Source organism: Gigantopelta aegis, chromosome 3 (genome assembly GCF_016097555.1).
Source record: "Gigantopelta aegis isolate Gae_Host chromosome 3, Gae_host_genome, whole genome shotgun sequence".
In the NCBI taxonomy this organism is placed as follows: domain Eukaryota; kingdom Metazoa; phylum Mollusca; class Gastropoda; order Neomphalida; family Peltospiridae; genus Gigantopelta; species Gigantopelta aegis.
The window spans coordinates 2,667,023-2,686,916 of record NC_054701.1 but is presented as its reverse complement, the minus strand read 5'-3'; the positions used below and the strand labels follow the sequence as shown (position 1 = coordinate 2,686,916).

Sequence of the window (19,894 nt, the reverse complement as noted above, 5' to 3'; positions counted from 1 at the left end):
TGTATGTCAAAATAACCAATAACGGATGATTAATAAATCAAGGTGCTCAAGCGGTGTCGTTAAACAGAACAAACTTTATCGATAAACCAGAGAAAACATTGACTTTGAATTGATGTTTAACACTTCATTTCGTGTGGGTAGTAACAGGTAAACAGAACAAACTTTATCGTTAAACCAGAGAAAAGATTGACTTTGAATTGATGTTTAACACTTCATTTCGTGTGGGTAGTTACAGGTAAACAGAACAAACTTTATCGATAAACCAGAGAAAACATTGACTTTGAACTGATGTTTAACACTTCATTTCGTGTGGGTAGTTACAGAGAAAAGATTGACTTTGAACTGATGTTTAACACTTCATTTCGTGTGGGTAGTAACAGGTAAACAGAACAAACTTTATCGATAAACCAGAGAAAACATTGACTTTGAACTGATGTTTAACACTTCATTTCGTGTGGGTAGTAACAGAGAAAAGATTGACTTTGAACTGATGTTTAACACTTCATTTCGTGTGGGTAGTAACGGAGAAAAGATTGACTTTGAACTGATGTTTAACACTTCATTTCGTGTGCGTAGTAACAGAGAAAACATTGACTTTGAACTGATGTTTAACACTTCATTTCGTGTGGGTAGTCACAGGTAAACAGAACAAACTTTATCGATAAACCAGAGAAAACATTGACTTTGAACTGATGTTTAACACTTCATTTCGTGTGGGTAGTAACAGGTAAACAGAACAAACTTTATCGATAAACCAGAGAAAACATTGACTTTGAACTGATGTTTAACACTACATTTCGTGTGGGTAGTAACAGGTAAACAGAACAAACTTTATCGATAAACCAGAGAAAACATTGACTTTGAACTGATGTTTAACACTTCATTTCGTGTGGGTAGTAACAGAGAAAAGATTGACTTTGAACTGATGTTTAACACTTCATTTCGTGTGGGTAGTAACAGAGAAAAGATTGACTTTGAACTGATGTTTAACACTTCATTTCGTGTGCGTAGTAACAGAGAAAAGATTGACTTTGAACTGATGTTTAACACTTCATTTCGTGTGGGTAGTAACAGAGAAAACATTGACTTTGAACTGATGTTTAACACTTCATTTCGTGTGCGTAGTAAGAGAAAACATTGACTTTGAACTGATGTTTAACACTTCATTTCGTGTGGGTAGTAACAGAGAAAACATTGACTTTGAACTGATGTTTAACACTTCATTTCGTGTGGGTAGTAACAGAGAAAACATTGACTTTGAACTGATGTTTAACACTTCATTTCGTGTGGGTAGTAACAGGTAAACAGAAGAGCTATGTTCTTGATAACCAAACACCCAGCTAATCCGGACGTCTTTCGGCGTCGGCAGGAAGCTTTCACACACTCAAAGAAAGTGTTGTACAGTAGCTGGCGTCCTGCGCGCGTGCGCAGACACTGTCCCATTTCACTGGTTCCAGTGAGCACCCGTGAGCAGATTTTGAGGACGGACACGGCATCCCTGGGGTAACACCGGTACAGGTGGCTTTTGTAGTCGATACACCTCCTGAAATAGTATAATAGCAAATACAAGTTAACGGGTCCAATTTACAAAGCCCGTTTTTTACTTACACGCGTTTAACTACATGTAGCCTACATCTACATTGAAAAAAAACCGAGCTTCGTAAATTCGGCCTAAAGTTTTTTTTCGTTTGTTTAACGACCTCATTAGAGCACATTGATTAATTAATTATGAGCTGTGTGATGTCAAACATTTGATAATTTTGACATAGGGTCTTCAGAGGAAACCCGCTACATTTTGTTTTCATTGACAGCAAACCGTCTTTGCACGTGCACTTTTCCAGACTCACTAGGTATAAACTAATTACGATGACTCCCTACCCCTCTCCACCCCCCTCCACCCCTTGGCAGTCTGATTAAGTTTTGAACAGCCCTAACATTGTGTTTTGACTCGACAATCATGTTAAGCGTATTACTCGTAGCAGTTTAAAGAATAGAAATTAATATTTTTGACGATGTCAGTAATGGTGATATCACTGTGTACCGTACAAGACGGGGTGGCTGGGAGCGTGAAAGTCACCGTGTACCGTACAAGACGGGGTGGCTGGTGCGTGGTCACCGTGTACCGTACAAGACGAGGTGGCTGGGTGCGTGGTCAGCGTGTACCGTACAAGACGGGGTGGCTGGATACGTGGAAGTCACCGTGTACCGTACAAGACGGGTGGCTGGGTGCGTGGAAGTCACCGTATATCGTACAAGACGGGGTGGCTGGGTGCGTGGAAGTAGGGAACGGATGCTTATCTTTTTTTTAAATTACCCCCCCCCCCCCCCCCCATCCAGTCGCCGACGTGTTATACAGAGTGTATGGTAACAAGTCGCCGACGTGTTATACAGAGTATGGTAACAAGTCGCCGACGTGTTATACAGAGTGTATGGTAACAAGTCGCCGTCGTGTTATACAGAGTGTATGGTAACAAGTCGGGGTAATTGTGAAATATAAATGTTTCATTTAGGATCGACCCCCATCGGTAGGCCCATTGGGTTATTTCTCGTTCCAGCCAGTGCTCCACAACTGGTGTAACAAAGATCGTGGTATATACTGTCCTGTCTGGGAGATAATGCATATAAAATATCCCTTGCTGTTAATTAACCGAAAAGAAAAACCCATGGAATGGCAACAGCAGGTTTCCTCTCCAATTATCTCCTCCTGGTCCTTAACCCTATGTCCACGTCATATAACCGTATTTGTAAGTTGTGCTGAGTGCGTCGTTAAATGAAACACTTCTTTCTTTTTTTCTTTCTTTCTTTCTTTCTTTTTTCTATATTTAAATACGGAATAATGTTGCTACCAGATCATTGATCACAAGAAAAGCTTTAGTTGTATGTAGCCAGTCCAGAATGTATTTATATTCGCGTGTGAATGTGGCATCAAGATTTTCATATAACGTACATTAATTATCTATATCGTTCGTATTATTTCCTTGAATGGTATACATGGCGATCTGTCAGTTATGTTTGTTCATGTCGCTGTACAGATATATGCATAATGAACAATAACGTTAGGGTGCGGACAGGTTTATAGCAATTTAAGTTAGCCATTAAAACATGTCGGCTCAAAACTACATCAAACAGGATAGTAGTCAAACGAATACATGGTTAATGGGTGAAATTTGATACAAACTATTTTAAATTTCATGTGAAAATGCATTAAATGTATTGGTACAGTTATACATATAAATGTCCAAGTGAAAGGAAACAAATCAAATAAATATTTATTTAAAGCAAAGCAATATTTGTCTTGCATCTCAGCACATTTTAAACTATGTCAAACATATGGTTATTGAAAAATGTGTGTGTGTGTTTAAGAAAGAGAGAGAGAGAGAGAGAGAGAGAGAGAGAGAGAGAGAGAGAGAGAGAGAGACAGACAGAGACAGACAGAGACAGAGACTGAGACATACATACATACATACATATATATATATATATATATATATATATATATACCGAGAAGGTTTATTTGTGTTGTTTAACGACACCACTAGAGTGCATTGATTTATTAATCATCGGCTATTGGATGTCAAACATATGGTCATTTTGACAGTCATAGAGATGAAACCCGTTACATTTTTCCATTAATAGCAAGGGATCTTTTATATGCACCATCCCACAGTCATGATAGCACATACCACGGCCTTTGATATACCAGTTGTGGTGCACTGGCTAGAGCGAGAAATAGCCCAATAGTCCCACCGACGTGGATCGATCCTAGACCGACCGCGCATCAAGCGAGCGTTTTCCCACTGAGTACGTCCTGTCCTACAGAGAGAAGGGGACTTGTTCCAACACGCTAGCTATTCTGAGCATACAGGCGCAAAGGATATTTTATAGACAGGACAGTACATACCACGTGAGCATAACGTGAGTATGGGACGCTTTATACTGTAAAACAAAACTCCTCGTGAAATCAGCTTTAAAAACAAAGAAAAAATAAAACGATTAATTCGGTTATTAAAGGTCCATTTTAACATTTGCACACATAATTTCCTCACGCATACATACAAACCGTACACTACCCGACCGAGTGCCACACTTTGAAAGCTGAGAATATCTTGACGATTGCATTAAAGGGTAGGATGTTAATGATTTAGAGTTGGTTGTTAGTGGAGGTTGTTTTTATACCAGGTTTAGGGGGGGGGGGGGGGGGGGGGGATCTAACTCAGTCAGTAGTGCGCGCGTCTCAGGTGCTTCAATCGTAGGATTGTAGGATCGAACCCCTCAATGGACTCATTCTCTTATTGGGGATTTTCTCGTCCCAACCAGTTCCCCGCTACTGGTATATGAAAGATCGTGGTATGTGCTGTCACGTATGTGGGAAATAATCAGACTGTTCAGACTGCTTGTGGGAAGTGCATATAATATAAGAGATCCCTTGCTGTTATTGGAAAATTGTATCGTGTTTTCTAAAGGCCGAATTTACAAAGCTTTATAATTACGAGTGTAACTACATACATTTGCGATGCTTAAACACCCGCGTTTAAGAAAAACAGACATCATAAATTCAGCCCTACTTGTAAGAATTACCAAGTGGTTGACATCCAACAGCCGATGATTAACAAATCAATGTGCTCTAGTAGTGTCGTATAACAAAACAAACTAATGTTTAAAGTGTATAAGAGGTCTGCTAGAAGCACGGTACGCCCGTGTAACTAACTCTACCTGGAATCTCCGCTGATCTGCAGCGACGTGTAGTAGAGTTTGGCCGCCGCCAAGTCCTCCAGCGAGTGCACGTTGTCGGCGATGTTGTACGGTAACATCGTCAGCTCGTTCTGAACGCCGTCGCAGTTGCCGCACATCAGATTCTTTCCCACCCGAGCATTGCCCATCAGCGAGCCGACGAGCGCGAACCCGTTGCTGTGGTAACGGAGCACGGTGTCGCAGAGCGGTACGTAGATGTTGTAGGCGTTGTCGTCGTCCATGTAGCACAGCACGTCGAGGTCGCCATTCCTGAAGTTGACGGGGAGACTGAAGCCGATGCTGTGACCAGTTGTCGTGTTCTGTTTCTGGGAGAATTCAAGATGAGAATGAGGATGATTTCCGTTGTTACTATGAAGAGTTTCACCTCGAGAGTGGTGATCTTCATCATCACCACCACCACCATTACATAAAGCAGGACGACGAATGAGTAAAAGACGTTTGTTTGGACAACAAGTTATAATCTCTATTGAAAGATGTATACAGTATTTGTTGAGTTCCTTAGAAAGATGAATTGGATCCATGCAATTACAGTGAAACCGCCCAAAACTGGACACCCACTGGACCAAGTAAAAGTTCCGGTTTAAAGGGGTATCCGGTTTAGAGAAGTACTGCCATGTATTGGTATTTAAAAAGGGACCATGAAAAACGTCTGGTTTGAGGAGGTTTTAGCGTACTTGAATTGGGACTACTAGCAATTTTAATTTTATTTCTTTTTGGTAGTAAGTTCAGAAAGAGGTGGCTAGGAGAGTATTCATATAATCATCGGAACACACATCATATTTGTTTGCAATGTCGATCACAGTATGTACCTCTGTCTTCTCCTCCCGCATAACCCTTCATCAAACACAAGGGTAGCCAAAAGTGCGGAGGGTGGGGTGAGATGGTTTTGGGCATAGCCCCTCAATCCTACCGCATTTTTATCACAACCACCGTTTATATTTTTTTGTTGCCCCATAACGCGGCTTATAGACAGTGTGTATGCCCCCGCCCACCATACACACAATTTAATTCCGTAATAGTCAATGGTGCATAACATCCCGTAATGTCCTTACTGTAATTCCATAACGGTCCCAAACACCCCGTATTGTCCTTACCGTAATTCCATAACGGTCCCAAACACCTCGTATTGTCCTTACCGTAATTCCATGATCGTCAATGGTCCCGAACCCTCCGTATTGTCCTTACAGTAATGCCGTGATCGTCGATGGTCCCGAACACCCCGTATTGTCCTTACCGTAATGCCGTAATCGTCGATGGTTCCGAACACTCCGTATTGTCATTACCGTAATCCCGTGATCGTCGATGGTCCCGAACACTCCGTATTGTCCTTACCGTAATCCCGTGATCGTCGATGGTTCCGAACACCCCGTATTGTCATTACCGTAATACCGTGATCGTCGATGTACCCGAACACTCCGTATTGTCCTTACCGTAATCCCGTGATCGTCGATGGTCCCGAACACCCCGTATTGTCCTTTGTGGACGGAGAACTGGAGACCCTTCAAGTCGACCGCCGTGCCGAAGCCGAACAGACTGTCTGTGGTTGCAGACACCACCATGTTGCAGCCGCTGCGAGCCTCGATCTCGGTCAGTCGGTAGGTGCAGGGCAGCTGGAGGACGAGGTCGGTGTCGTCGTATGTCCTCACCCACCGCTTGGCCGTCACGCTGCACACGCACACGTCAGCTACAACAACATACAAGCGTTCAGAGCGTAACACTATAGGTAGTACTAAACCAACTAACATCCGGCTGGGTCAAAGTTCGAGGTGCACCTTGACCTTTGATAGAGCAGTTAATACCACAAGTCCTGTCATTGATGATAAATGTGACTGTTAGTTATAAAAAATAATTAGTTTCATCAGAGCAAAAAATACATGCAATTATATTTCATCTAGTACCACAGTGTTAAGTAGCCTTCTGCTTGAAACGTGTGGGGTACCTGTAAAACAAAGTACTCAAATTTTGTGCGCAATCATGGGTGTTGTGAAAACATCCGGTTATACTAAAACTACACTGACTTTATTACGAACTGCGTTAAAACCACACTGACTTTAATACGAACTGCGTTAAAACCACACTGACTTTAATACGAACTGCGTTAAAACTACATTGACTTTAATACGAACTGCGTTAAAACCACACTGACTTTAATACGAACTGCGTTAAAAACACACTGACTTTAATACGAACTGCGTTAAAACGACAGAACAGAACAGAACAGAACTTTATTACACTCAGGCCGTTACACAACGGCATATGAGGAACATGATATATAAACTGTAGTGACAAGATAGGGTTTACAGGAGACAATAGTACAATAGTATTAATACAAATGCAATAAAGTAATAGAGACAATAGTATAATACAAATGCAATAGAATAATAAGGAATAATATAATACAATTAGAATAAAGTAATGTAATGTCACATTATTGTAATTCCTACCAAATGTGCTAATCAGACATGCGCACACATATATACATGTATACTTGGGTAGTAATAAGACATTGTACATAATTCATATACATATATTTTAGGGTTTACTGCATTTATTAATAATTTCTTTTATTAATTTACATAATTTCTTGAGAACACTTATTTTGCTATTCGTCATTAGTTGTTTAAATTTCAGCGTACTTGGTTTATTATAATAATATGGCTTAAGCAAATTTTACGGTAGTTAGTGAAATAAGTACATGTGAATAAATAGTGAAATTCGTCTCCAATATCATTATTGTTACATAATGTGCACGTTCGATCTTCCACTGGGGTGTTGTTCCAGCGTCCTGTTTCGATTGGTAAGTAGTGATTAGATGTTCTAAATTTGAGTAATATAGTCCAACATGTTTGTGGTAATATAATAAGATATTTTTCTAATCTAAGGTTTTCCTTAAATATAGTGTACGTTTTACCTTTTGATGATAAAGTTATGTTTGTATTCCATTGTTGTAAATACTGGTCGTTTTGTCTTAATTTTACTTGATTAAGAAGTATTTTTACGGATGAAAAGTTCCGTGACATCCAAACATTTGTCATGCCTAGCTGGTTAAATATATCTTCGACCATTTTTATCCATTTATAACTATATCCATTAACAGAAGAGTCGTGTAACATTAATTCATGCAGTAAAAACGATGATTTTGTTTGTTTACCAGATACGATACGGGCCCAAAAACTTATAATTCTTTGTTGAATAATTAGTTTAAGGGGTCTTCTTCCTAGTTCTCCATATAACATGAATAGCGGGGTGCCTTTTTTAACTGGTAAGATGTGTCTTAGGAATTTTATATGAATAGTTTCAATGATATCGATGTTTTCATAACCCCATATTTCGCACCCGTATAAGAGAATCGGGAGTACAATGCAATCAAATAGTTTTAATTTGCATTCTATTGAAAAGTTATTGTCTTTGGATTTAGACAGAACAAAGTACATTGCTTTTGTTGCCTTTTGAGTTAGTAGTTTTTTGCTTGTATTAAATTTATTTAGTTTGGTAAAAGTAAGACCTAAGTATTTATATTCTTTTACGTTTTCAAGCACATCATGTCCAAGTATAAAAACTTTCTTGTAATCATTACTGGTTCCATTGAAAATGATTATTTTAGTTTTACTTGCATTTACTTTGAGTTTCCATTTATTGCAATATTGTGAAAAGACATTTAGGGATTGTTGTAAGTCAGAGGCGTTTGATGCGAGAAGCGCAGTATCGTCAGCATATAATAAACATAAAAAGTAAAGAGCTGTTTTATCGAACGTTTCATCTCTATCCAGGGATACCCCAGTACAATTTTGGCTTTTTAAGTAATTATCTAGATCATTTAAATACAGGGAAAACAGGACAGGCGACAAATTTTCTCCTTGTCGGACACCGATGTTGCATGGAAATAGCTCAGAGGTTTCGGTTTTTGTACAAATACATGACTTTATTCCTTGATACATTTGATAAATTATTTTAAAGAATTTTCCATTAATATTATTTTCTAACAGTTTCTGCCATAGGCAAGTTCTAGAAATAAGATCAAAAGCTTTTTGGAAATCTACAAAAGCACAAAATAATTTCCTTTTTCTTGTCTTTAAAATTTCTATCAGAGAATGTATATTAAATAGATGGTCGGTAGTAGAGTAGCCTTTTCGGAAAGCAGTCTGAGATTCATTCAGTATATTATTTTCTTCAATAAAAGCATTTAATCGGTTATTTAAAATTGTGGTGAACAGTTTAGAGATGCAACAGAGCAATGTTATTGGTCTATAATTTTCTGGTAATGAACGATTTCCTTTATTTTTAAAAATGGGTTTAATTAATCCAGTCAACCATTCATTGGGAAAAACACTATTGTCGAAGATTATGTTAAACAGTTTAATATAGATTGGTAGTATTATGCCGGCAGTTGTTTTAATGTATTCATTAATGATATTGTCGATTCCAGGTGCCTTACCGTTTTTCAGTTGTTTTATAGCATTTAATATTTCATTTTCTTCAATTCTACTGTTTAAAACATTTTCACTATCTGAGTCTATGTTATTAAAGTTTATTTTTGTTTCGTTATCGTCCGATTCGCCTTTGTTTAGAGTTTGGAAAAAATGATAGAAAACATCTAACGGTGGTAAGTTATTATCTTCGTTAGGTCGTTTAAGTAGTTTGTAAAAAGCTTTTGGGTCGTTTGTCCTCAATTGTCGCATTTGTTTTTCAATATTAAATCTTTGGACGGAATGTTCTTTCAGCAAGGACTGACTTTAATACGAACTGCGTTAAAACGACACTGACTTTAATACGAACCGCTTTAAAACGACACTGACTTTAATACGAACTGCGTTAAAACGACACTGACTTTAATACGAACTGCGTTAAAACGACACTGACTTTAATACGAACCGTGTTAAATCTACACTGACTTTAATACGAATCGTGTTAAAACTACACTGACTTTAATACGAACTGTTAAAACTACACTGACTTTAATATGAACTGCGTTAAAACTACACTGACCTTAATACGAACTGCGTTAAAACTACACTGACTTTAATACGAACTGCGTTAAAACCACACTGACTTTAATACGAACTGTTAAAACTACACTGACTTTAATACGAACTGTGTTAAAACCACACTGACTTTAATACAAACTGCATTAAAACTACACTGACTTTAATACGAACTGCGTTAAAACTACACTGACTTTAATACGAACTGCGTTAAAACCACGCTGACTTTAATACGAACTGCGTTAAAAACACACTGACTTTAATACGAACTGCGTTAAAACTACACTGACTTTAATACGAACCGCTTTAAAACTACACTGACTTTAATACGAACTGCGTTAAAACGACACTGACTTTAATACGAACCGTGTTAAAACTACACTGACTTTAATACGAACTGCGTTAAAACCACACTGACTTTAATACGAACTGTTAAAACTACACTGACTTTAATACGAACTGTTAAAACTACATTGACTTTAATACGAACTGCGTTAAAACTACACTGACTTTAATACGAACTGTGTTAAAACTACACTGACTTTAGAACTGTGTTAAAACTACACCGACTTTAATACGAACTGCGTTAAAACTACACTGACTTTAATACAAACTGTGTTAAAACTACACTGACTTTAATACGAACTGCGTTAAAACTACACCGACTTTGTTAAAATTACACTGACTTTAGAACTGTGTTAAAACTACACCGACTTTAATATGAACTGAGTTAAAACCACACTGACTTTAATACGAACCGAGTTAAAACCACACTGACTTTAATACAAACTGTGTTACAACTACACTGACTTTAATACGAACCGTGTTAAAACTACACTGACTTTAATACGAACTGTGTTAAAACTACACTGACTTTAATACGAACTGTGTTAAAACTACACCGACTTCAGGATTAAGTTTGAACAGAAGCAGGACTGGGCGAGTCAACTACCCGCCAACAAGACTCGGCGGTGAAGTACGAATCTAGCTATAGGTGATTGGGTCGGCGGTGAAGTACGAATCTAGCTATAGGTGATTGGGTCGTAGAGTGAAACCACCTCGTGGAACCCATTGGGTCCCCCCCCCCCGTCCCAACCAGTGCCCCGCGACTGGTATATCAAAGGCCGTGGTATGTGCTGTACTGTATGCGGGGAAGCGCCTATAAAATATATCTTACTGCTAGTTGGAAAGTTTCCTCTGAAGGCTGTGTCAGAATTATGAGACGTTAGACATCCATTAACCAATGTGCTCTACTGCTGTCGTTAAGCAAGCCAATTTTTATGTAATGATAACGAATATACATACCAAATGACCATTTCGTGCTAAACTATATAATGTGCGTACCTTTAATTCTAAGAAATATAGTGAAACTAGGAATATCAAGAATGTGTTAGTGTTAAACAAATCGGACTACAACTCAGTTTAACATTTTTGTTTCCAAAGTTGTCAATGAAAATGCGTTGCACCCACGTCTTCCTCAAATTGTGGACCCGCCCCTGATAAGTGTTGGTATCTTGCAGCGTCCTAACAACTTTTGGATGTCATTGTTGGGCCAAGCGTCATTCACACAATACAATACAATACAATAACTTTATTTCCATGTTCATATATGAATAATAAAAACATAATCTGGTTGACCAGCAAAAAAAAAGTACATAAAATATTAATCGCTAACATCAAAAACTAAACTACACGTGACATTTACTTCCTCAGCGTCAGTCTGTATTTACCTCGTTGCGACCAGACGGGCGCCATGGTTCTTGTTTGGTTCTTCGGTACCGTCTGGCGTATTATTTCCTTTGTCAACTCTCTAATGCCGCTTTAATATATTTATATACCACTGAGACCTATAGAATAGACCATCTAATCGTCTTCCCTAGTGTTGTTCTCAACTTTATTCCAAACCCATTCACCCGAGTCATAGGTACAATTGGTAAAGCAATCGCCTGCTGCGCAGTAAGTCTAGGATCGATCCTCATCGGTGGGCCCATTGAGCCATTTTTCGTTCCAGCCAGTGCACCACGACTAGTATATCAAAGGATGTGGTATGTGCTATCCTGTCTGTGGGATGGTGCATATAAAAGTTCCCTTACTACTAATGGAAAAATGTAGTGAGTTGTCTCTCAAAGACTACATATTTCGAAATTATAGAATGTTTGACATCCAATACTCGATTATTATTAAATCAGGGATCTTTTATTTGCGCTTCCCACAGGCAGGATAGCACAAACCATGGCCTTTGTTGAACCAGTTATGGATCACTGGTCGGTGCAAGTGGTTTACACCTACCCATTGAGCCTTGCGGAGCACTCACTCAGGGTTTGGAGTCGGTATCTGGATTAAAAATCCCATGCCTCGACTGGGATCCGAACCCAGTACCTACCAGCCTGTAGACCGATGGCCTGCCACGACGCCACCGAGGCCGGTACACACTATAATGAATGTATGCAGGAACAATCTGTTTTCAAATACTAGTATCGAAACAATGCTTGCTGTTTTCGACTCCTATATTAATTCTATCTTTGGTTATGATGTTGAAAGTTTGGGGCTTTCACTCGGGTCATGATGTTGAAACATTACACTTAATCAACGGGGGGGGGGGGGGGGGGGGGCTGAATAAAAATATTATTGGTAATAAATCTTAAGGCAGAGTTTTCAAAATTTTATGGGGGAGCATACTCCTGAACCCCCTAGAAACTTTGCTTTACACCCTCGATCTCAGTCAGCCCCCAATGTCTACTTGCTTTCGCCGTGCCTGATCAATGTTTGAAAAGATTACTGAGTTTAAGACAAGGAATCTGTTTATAACGAAAGTGGACAGGATCCATTGCAAGTTACAAAAAAACGGAGAAGTTTTAAATATTGGATACATTTACATAACACTACTAATTGTATTCTAATGGTCTATACAAAGAAATGGCACAATATAATGATCATTGGTTAATGAACATTAGGTAGGAACCGTATACACTTAGATTGAACTATATTTACAATTTATGTTGTCAACAGCAACTACATCATAATCAATTCAATTCAATTCTTTATTAGCTTTAAGTTTTACAATTCATCAGCATATATACAAAACATAATACAAAACAAATATATATACAATATATACATGTGCACAAAAATGGTGGGTATGGTTTTTAAAAGTAATTAGGGATACTAAAAAAAAAAAAAAAAGTTTTTCTTACTTACTGTAATAGCTGATCTCTAATTTTGTTTGCTTGTACTAGATATTTTCCTAGATTATTAAGTTCTTTTTTGTTACTTGTAGTTAACAACTGTATAAATAGAAAAAACACTTGGCCTCCTGTGATAATACATTTTTTATGTACATGGTATGGTATTCATCTTCTATAACATTTGTATTACAAATTGTACACTTTCTTTCTGATCTTTCGATGTTACGATATCGGCCAGATTCTATATTTAATTTATGAGCACATATTCTGATTCTGCATATTTCCTTTAAATATCGTTCATCTATTGGTAATTTAAGGTAAGACTGTAATTTGAACTCGTTTAATAAATGCTGGTAAAAATATCCCTTGGGTCTTGTAATTGTCCTGCTATAACAGAGTTGCTTAAGTGTGTAGCATATTCTTTCTTTAATAATAATATAACATCTATTGTCAACATAATCTAAATTCCAAATGTAATTCAGTCAAAGAAAGGATATTAAACACGCTTAAGCAATTTTGTTACAGTAAAACAACAACACCTAAAGGACTTTTATATCAACATGTGTTAAATGAATTTAGATTACAAACGTGTTTAAGACTGCCAATATAAATACGCTATATAATAACAGGAAACATTTACGATTAGAATCTGCACGACTAAATTAAATGAAGAATGTGGCAGGGATCGAGACATCGACAGATGAGAAAAAATACGTACTGTGTAGCGTTAGTGTTATAGAAGATGATTATCACTTTATTATCAAGTGTCTACAACACACACATTTGCGTAATAAGTATATAAACAATTTAAAATTTATAATTATAGTCGGACAAGTGTTTACCGTTTTATACATATATTAACCACCAGTAAAAACCTAGACAAAATATTTAGTACATCCGAATAAAATGAGAGATTGGTTAATGCAGGCAGATAGTTAATGTTGTAAATGTTATTTAAATCATTTTATTTGTCTATGATTAAATATATTGCACACCCATCATTGTTTTGCAAATGTGGATATTGTGGCTTTCCATATGTACAGGGTTCGAATCCGTCATCTGTCACACGCAAAAAAAAACCAGCCTCCTACTTACCGTACTACTAACAGTAGTTGTGAAATGTCACGGAAAATAATCACTGGACAAAGACGTGGTATGTGCTATCCTGTCTGTGGAATGGTGCATATAAAAGATCCTTTGCTGCTAATGTAAAATGTAGCAGCTTTTCTACGATGACTTCGAGTGGTGTCGTTAAACAAAAAAAACTTCTTTTATAAAATTATTACTGGGTATCGAATAACTGGCCTGTGTACTGAACAACAATTTGGCATCCTATAGCCGATGGTTAATAAATCAGTGCTCTAGTGGTGGCGTTAAACAAAACAAACTTTAAATAAACTGAACAATGTAAACTTTTCACTGTGTGAAAAGAGCGATTTCTTGTAACAGTTTGCTATTTCTTCAGCATCACACACCAAGGTACTACCCCCCCCCCCAAAACCCCCACCAAAAAACCCACAACCAAAAAAAAAACCCAAAACAAGGGGGAAAAAAACCCCCCCCCCCCCCCCCCCCCCCCAACAAACCTCACCAACAAACAATTAAAAACATAAAAAATATTTTTTTGTAAAATACTTACCATTATTTTGTCTAGCGCCGTACCCTATCCAGAAATTAGAAAGCACAATGGCTAAACCTAAGAAGTGTGAAATTGCCATCGACTTGACTCTGGTTCTGTCAGACAATCGAAATGAGACGAAGCCTGATTTTGAAAATCGTAACCAGAGTTCCACCCAGCTGGAGTCTGACAAGGAGTTTAGTCTGAGTCATAAACCCGTCACACGTACATTTATATGTTCTGGTGGCGTGTGTACAGTTTGGTAACGATTTCTTTCACGTTCTCTCATATAATGTTTAGCACCTCAGATGAACAATGGGTGTAAACATTGTGTAAATTTTAATGAACTATGTAAAATAATATAAAAAAATCCTTTAAAAAAACCCCAAAACTCGAAGTAAATTTACGTTCTGTCTTTCACGTTCTTTGTGTCACGTTCTTTATTTCACGTTCTTTTGTCATGTCTTTTGTGTCAAGTTCAATATGAAGTGCTTAATTCACTATGTGCTATATATCTGCGTGGCTGTAATACACTATATTAAATATGATATATTTTTAGCGACGAGATGATTATTATATTTAAAATCGTATCTCTGCACAACAGTGTCAAAAGGATATTAAAAAAGATCGTGACTTGAATAAATGTCACATGTTTTGTCTATAAGAGGACTGCCATTCTTCAAAAGGATATTAAAAAAGATCGTGACTTGAATTACTGTCACGTTTTGTCTATAAGAGGACTGCCATTCTTCAAAAGAATATTGGCTTGACAATATTCTACTAGTATTAAAGAAATAATGGAGTTAAAATATTATATCAAAGAAATAATGGAGTTTAAATATATCAAAGAAATAATAGAGTTAAAATATTATATCAAAGAAATGATGGAGTTTAAATCAGATACAGGGTATGGCTTTTTTCTCTGGACTGATGGTAAGTATTTTACTTTAAACTTGGATATAAATTACCAATAATGGTAATATATCCCCTTTTTGCTATAAAACTCTATTGTGTGAATGCAGGTTTCAATATTTCAATACAGCTTCATTAATTTTTTTAATTTTTTTCTTTAGTTACATATTTACAAATACATATATTATGTATATTTTAATTATAACAAGTAGAAGATTTCTAAGCATATTTGGCAAATTTAGCAGCCCCTTACATTAAGACTAACTGGTGAATTAATGAGATATATGATTGTTGTCCCATGGCACCGTGTTTTACCCTTTGATATAACTTCGCTATGACTATAAACCGACCTCGGTTGTATCGTGGTTAAACCATCGGACATAAGGCTGGTAGGTATTGGCAGGTAAGGCTGTTAAGGGGACACATTAGAGGTTCGAGCTGCTACAAACAACAAAATAAATTCTTACAAATGATGAATTTCCTATCAAAAGGTAGACAAGAAAGACAAATCACATGCATTTTCGTCTGTAACTGCATACTGTGTCGAATTATTAAAGATTAGCACACGACCAGGAATTTGTATTATGTGTTCATAAAAAAAACCTGCTATGTTCACCGCACGTTCACATATCATCCTTTATGAATTTTATTATTATTAGAAAATGCACTCGCTGTCGCTATTAGGTATAAAGAAGTTTGGCAAATATTTCTACTAGTATTATCAATTTAATACTGTTAATTGCCAAACAACGCATACATGTATACAACGACAACTGGTTTCCAAAATAGTCTGAACATGTATATCATATAGATAAGTATATTTCCACAATAAATAACAGAACAATCAAATTTGAAGAAAAGTGGAATTGCTGGGGAAAACTAGTTGTATAGAGTATAATGTATATTTATGTTTGGGAATTATTTATCTATAGATTATGTAATGTATATTTATGTTTGAAAATTATTGATCAATAGATTATGTAATGTATATTTATGTTTAAGAATTATTGATCTATAGATTATGTAATGTATATTTATGTTTGAGAATTATTGATCTATAGATTATGTAATGTATATTTATGTTTGATAATTATTGATCAATAGATTACGTAATGTATGTGTATATTTGAGAATTATTGATCAATAGATTATGTAATGTATATTTAGGTTTGAGAATTATTGATCTATAGATTATGTAATGTATATTTATGTTTGGGAATTATTGATCTATAGATTATGTAATGTATATTTATGTTTCAGAATTATTTATCTATAGATTATAAAAAGAAGACTATATGGAATGGATTTACAGTTTTAACATGAGACGTGTATATGTATCAGTTCTGTTTTGTATATTGTATATTTTGTGATGAAAACCCCCAACTAATTCTACTCTGCCATTTTGTCACTTCTCTGAAATAAAATATTCAAAGGCCACGTGCTCATTGGGTCCATGTTTTCATCACCATTAATATCCAAAACGTGCAGATTGAACGAAATTACACATTCAGTGTTCCGTACTGGAAACGAACAACAATAGGCGCGTGTGCAGAGTTTTAGAAAGGAAAGAGGGTGGGGTTAGGGTGGCGGTGGTTCTAGACTATGGCGAGCGAAGATTATAGGGGGTCGAGTTAGCGATATATTGACCGGTCGGTTGGTTAAGTGGGTAGTTAAATGGGTGCTTGATTTGTTAATTACTTGCCCACCTACCTACCTGCCTGATTGATTGATAAATCTATTGATTGATTTTACGTATTTAAGGTTGAAGTTAATATTGTACTTTGTTTTATTTGTAAACTGAAGTGCGGTTACTTTCGGTATTAAAGTAAACAAGCAAATGGCGTTAATGGGCGCTTTATAGACTTGTAGGATTCGAAGATTTGACCAGAGATTTATTGAACATAAACTGATAAAGCCCGTAGAAACCCAGTGTGCCTTGTTCACCAACGTGTTTACTACGTCACTGGCCGGCCCGAACACAGTTTCACTTATGTGTTTACTACGTCACTGGCCGGACCGAACGGTGGATGAACACAGTTTCACTTACGTGCATCGAGTATACAGGTTTAAAGGCGCACACCCTGGTTTCAGCCCGTGAAAATGGACACTAAGTTTGGTTAATCTACAAACCTGTAACACATCGGAATAAAGTTAAACAAGAATCTATATCGTTGAAACGGTGAATTATTCTTACAAATTTAAATATATGAAAAACAAATCATTTCGTGGTATTAGAAACACCAGGATGACTAGAAACACTTCGGAAATAGATAATCTAAACAATAAATAGATAATCTAAACAATAAATAGATAATCTTAACAATAAAATGTAGGTAATGTGTCATATCACTTATAAAAAACGGCTCTAATAGTGACAAATACGCGGTAGTGTTTAAAAACTAGGGTCTGTCGCTTTAAAGAGTCTGTCCCCAGTTTGCTGTCATCGTCAAGTACACGGTTGTAACACTGTGAATAGTTGTATTGTACAATATATCTCTACACCACGAAATGTCAAGTACACGGTTGTAACACTGTGAATAGTTGTATTGTACAATAGATCGCTACATCACGAAATGTCAAGTACACGGTTGTAACACTGTGAATAGTTGTATTGTACAATAGATCTCTACATCACGAAATGTCAAGTACACGGTTGTAACACTGTGAATAGTTGTATTGTACAATAGATCTCTACACCACGAAATGTCAAGTACACGGTTGTAACACTGTGAATAGTTGTATTGTACAATAGATCTCTACACCACGAAATGTCAAGTACACGGTTGTAACACTGTCAATAGTTGTATTGTACAATACATCTCTACACCACGAAATGTCAAGTACACGGTTGTAACACTGTGAATAGTTGTATTGTACAATAGATCTCTACACCACGAAATGTCAAGTACACGGTTGTAACACTGTGAATAGTTGTATTGTACAATAGATCTCTACACCACGAAATGTCAAGTACACGGTTGTAACACTGTGAATAGTTGTATTGTACAATAGATCTCTACACCACGAAATGTCAAGTACACGGTTGTAACACTGTGAATAGTTGTATTGTACAATACATCTCTACACCACGAAATGTCAAGTACACGGTTGTAACACTGTCAATAGTTGTATTGTACAATAGATCTCTACACGACGAAATGTCAAGTACACGGTTGTAACACTGTGAATAGTTGTATTGTACAATAGATCTCTACACCACGAAATGTCAAGTACCCGGTACACAGTTGTCGCTGAAACATTGTGAATAGTTACATTGTACAATAGATCTTTACTCTTTTTTCCTCTTACACCGTGGCAGAACGGTCTGAGTGTAATAAAGTTCTGTTCTGTCCAAGGGAACACAACGTTAACAGCAGGTATGTGAATTTGCAGAGGCAAAAGGCACAGCACTGGCACCAGGAATAATGATTAAACTACACAAACTTGACTTGGTGTTTCAGTTTAGAAATTGTTTGCAACAAAGGGAGTGTTCCGGATGGGATAATGAAGAGACTCGTATATAAAATGACCATTAAATGTATTCGACTAACTTTATACCTTAAATTCATCTCTGGTTTATAGTGTCAGCAACTGTATACCCAGTGTATTCCTAATCGTCTTTAAACAATTGTTTGGTTTAACGACACCACTAGAGCAAATTTATTTATTAATCATCGGCTATTGGATGTCAAGTATTTTGTAATTTTGACATATAGTCTTAGAGAGGAAACCTGCTTCATTTTTCCTAATGGAGCAAGGGGTCTTTTATATGCACTTTCCCACAGACAAGACAGCACATACCACGGCCGTTGATATACCAGTCGTGGTGCACTATCTGGAACGAGAAATAGCCCAATGGGTCCACCGACGAGGATCGATCCCAAACCGACCGCGCAACAGGCGAGCGCTTTACCACTGGGCTACGTCCCGCCCCTCGTAACCGTCTAAATGCTTGTAATAGCTGGAACATCATCTTGTTTCATTCTGTTGGAGCGGGGAGGGAGTGTGTGTGTGTGTGTGTGTGTGTGTGTGTGTGTGTGTGTGTGTGTGTGTGTGCGTGTGTGTGTGTGTAACCGTGTAGTCTAAATGCTTGTAATAGCTGGAACATAATCTTGTTTCATTCTGTTGGAGCGGGGAGGGAGTGTGTGTGTGTGTGTGTGTGTGTGTGTGTGTGTGTGTGTGTGTGTGTGTGTGTGCGTGTGTGTGTGTGTAACCGTGTAGTCTAAATGCTTGTAATAGCTGGAACATAATCTTGTTTCATTCTGTTGGAGCGTAAATGCTTGGGAACATCATCTTGTTTCATTCTGGGTGTGTGTGTGTGTGTGTGTGTGTGTGTGTGTGTGTGTGTAACCGTGTAGTCTAAATGCTTGTAATAGCTGGAACATCATCTTGTTTCATTCTGTTGGAGCGGGGGAGGGTGTGTGTGTGTGTGTGTGTGTGTGTGT

At 37.3% G+C, this 19,894-nt stretch overlaps 1 protein-coding gene across 2 annotated transcripts; it reads right to left on the bottom strand.

Moving 5' to 3' along the window:
- Positions 1–1,149: 1,149 nt before the first annotated feature.
- On the bottom strand, positions 1,150–14,686 carry LOC121367384. 2 transcript variants are annotated; one of them, XM_041491528.1, is made up of 5 exons: positions 14,559–14,686; positions 6,183–6,436; positions 4,714–5,057; positions 1,282–1,543; positions 1,150–1,224 (listed from the first exon to the last, which is right to left on the bottom strand). In XM_041491528.1, the coding sequence occupies exons 1-5, from the start codon at positions 14,635–14,637 to the stop codon at positions 1,213–1,215; spliced, it is 951 nt and encodes a 316-aa protein (XP_041347462.1). In that variant the 5' UTR covers positions 14,638–14,686; the 3' UTR covers positions 1,150–1,212. The 2 variants fall into 2 exon arrangements, with proteins under 2 accessions (XP_041347462.1, XP_041347461.1); XM_041491527.1 differs by having other exon boundaries at positions 1,150–1,543.
- Between the last annotated feature and the right edge of the window lie 5,208 nt (positions 14,687–19,894).

Bases quoted from the DNA above. Each gene is read 5' to 3' on its own strand.
- LOC121367384 (XM_041491527.1), bottom strand. From the start codon at position 14,637: ATGGCAATTTCACACTTCTTAGGTTTAGCCATTGTGCTTTCTAATTTC. The intron at 6,437-14,558 runs GTAAGTATTTTA...ATGTTGTTGTAG, and splicing joins CGGCGCTAGACAAAATAATG to CTGACGTGTGCGTGTGCAGC. The intron at 1,544-4,713 runs GTAGAGTTAGTT...ATACTATTTCAG, and splicing joins CAGATCAGCGGAGATTCCAG to GAGGTGTATCGACTACAAAA.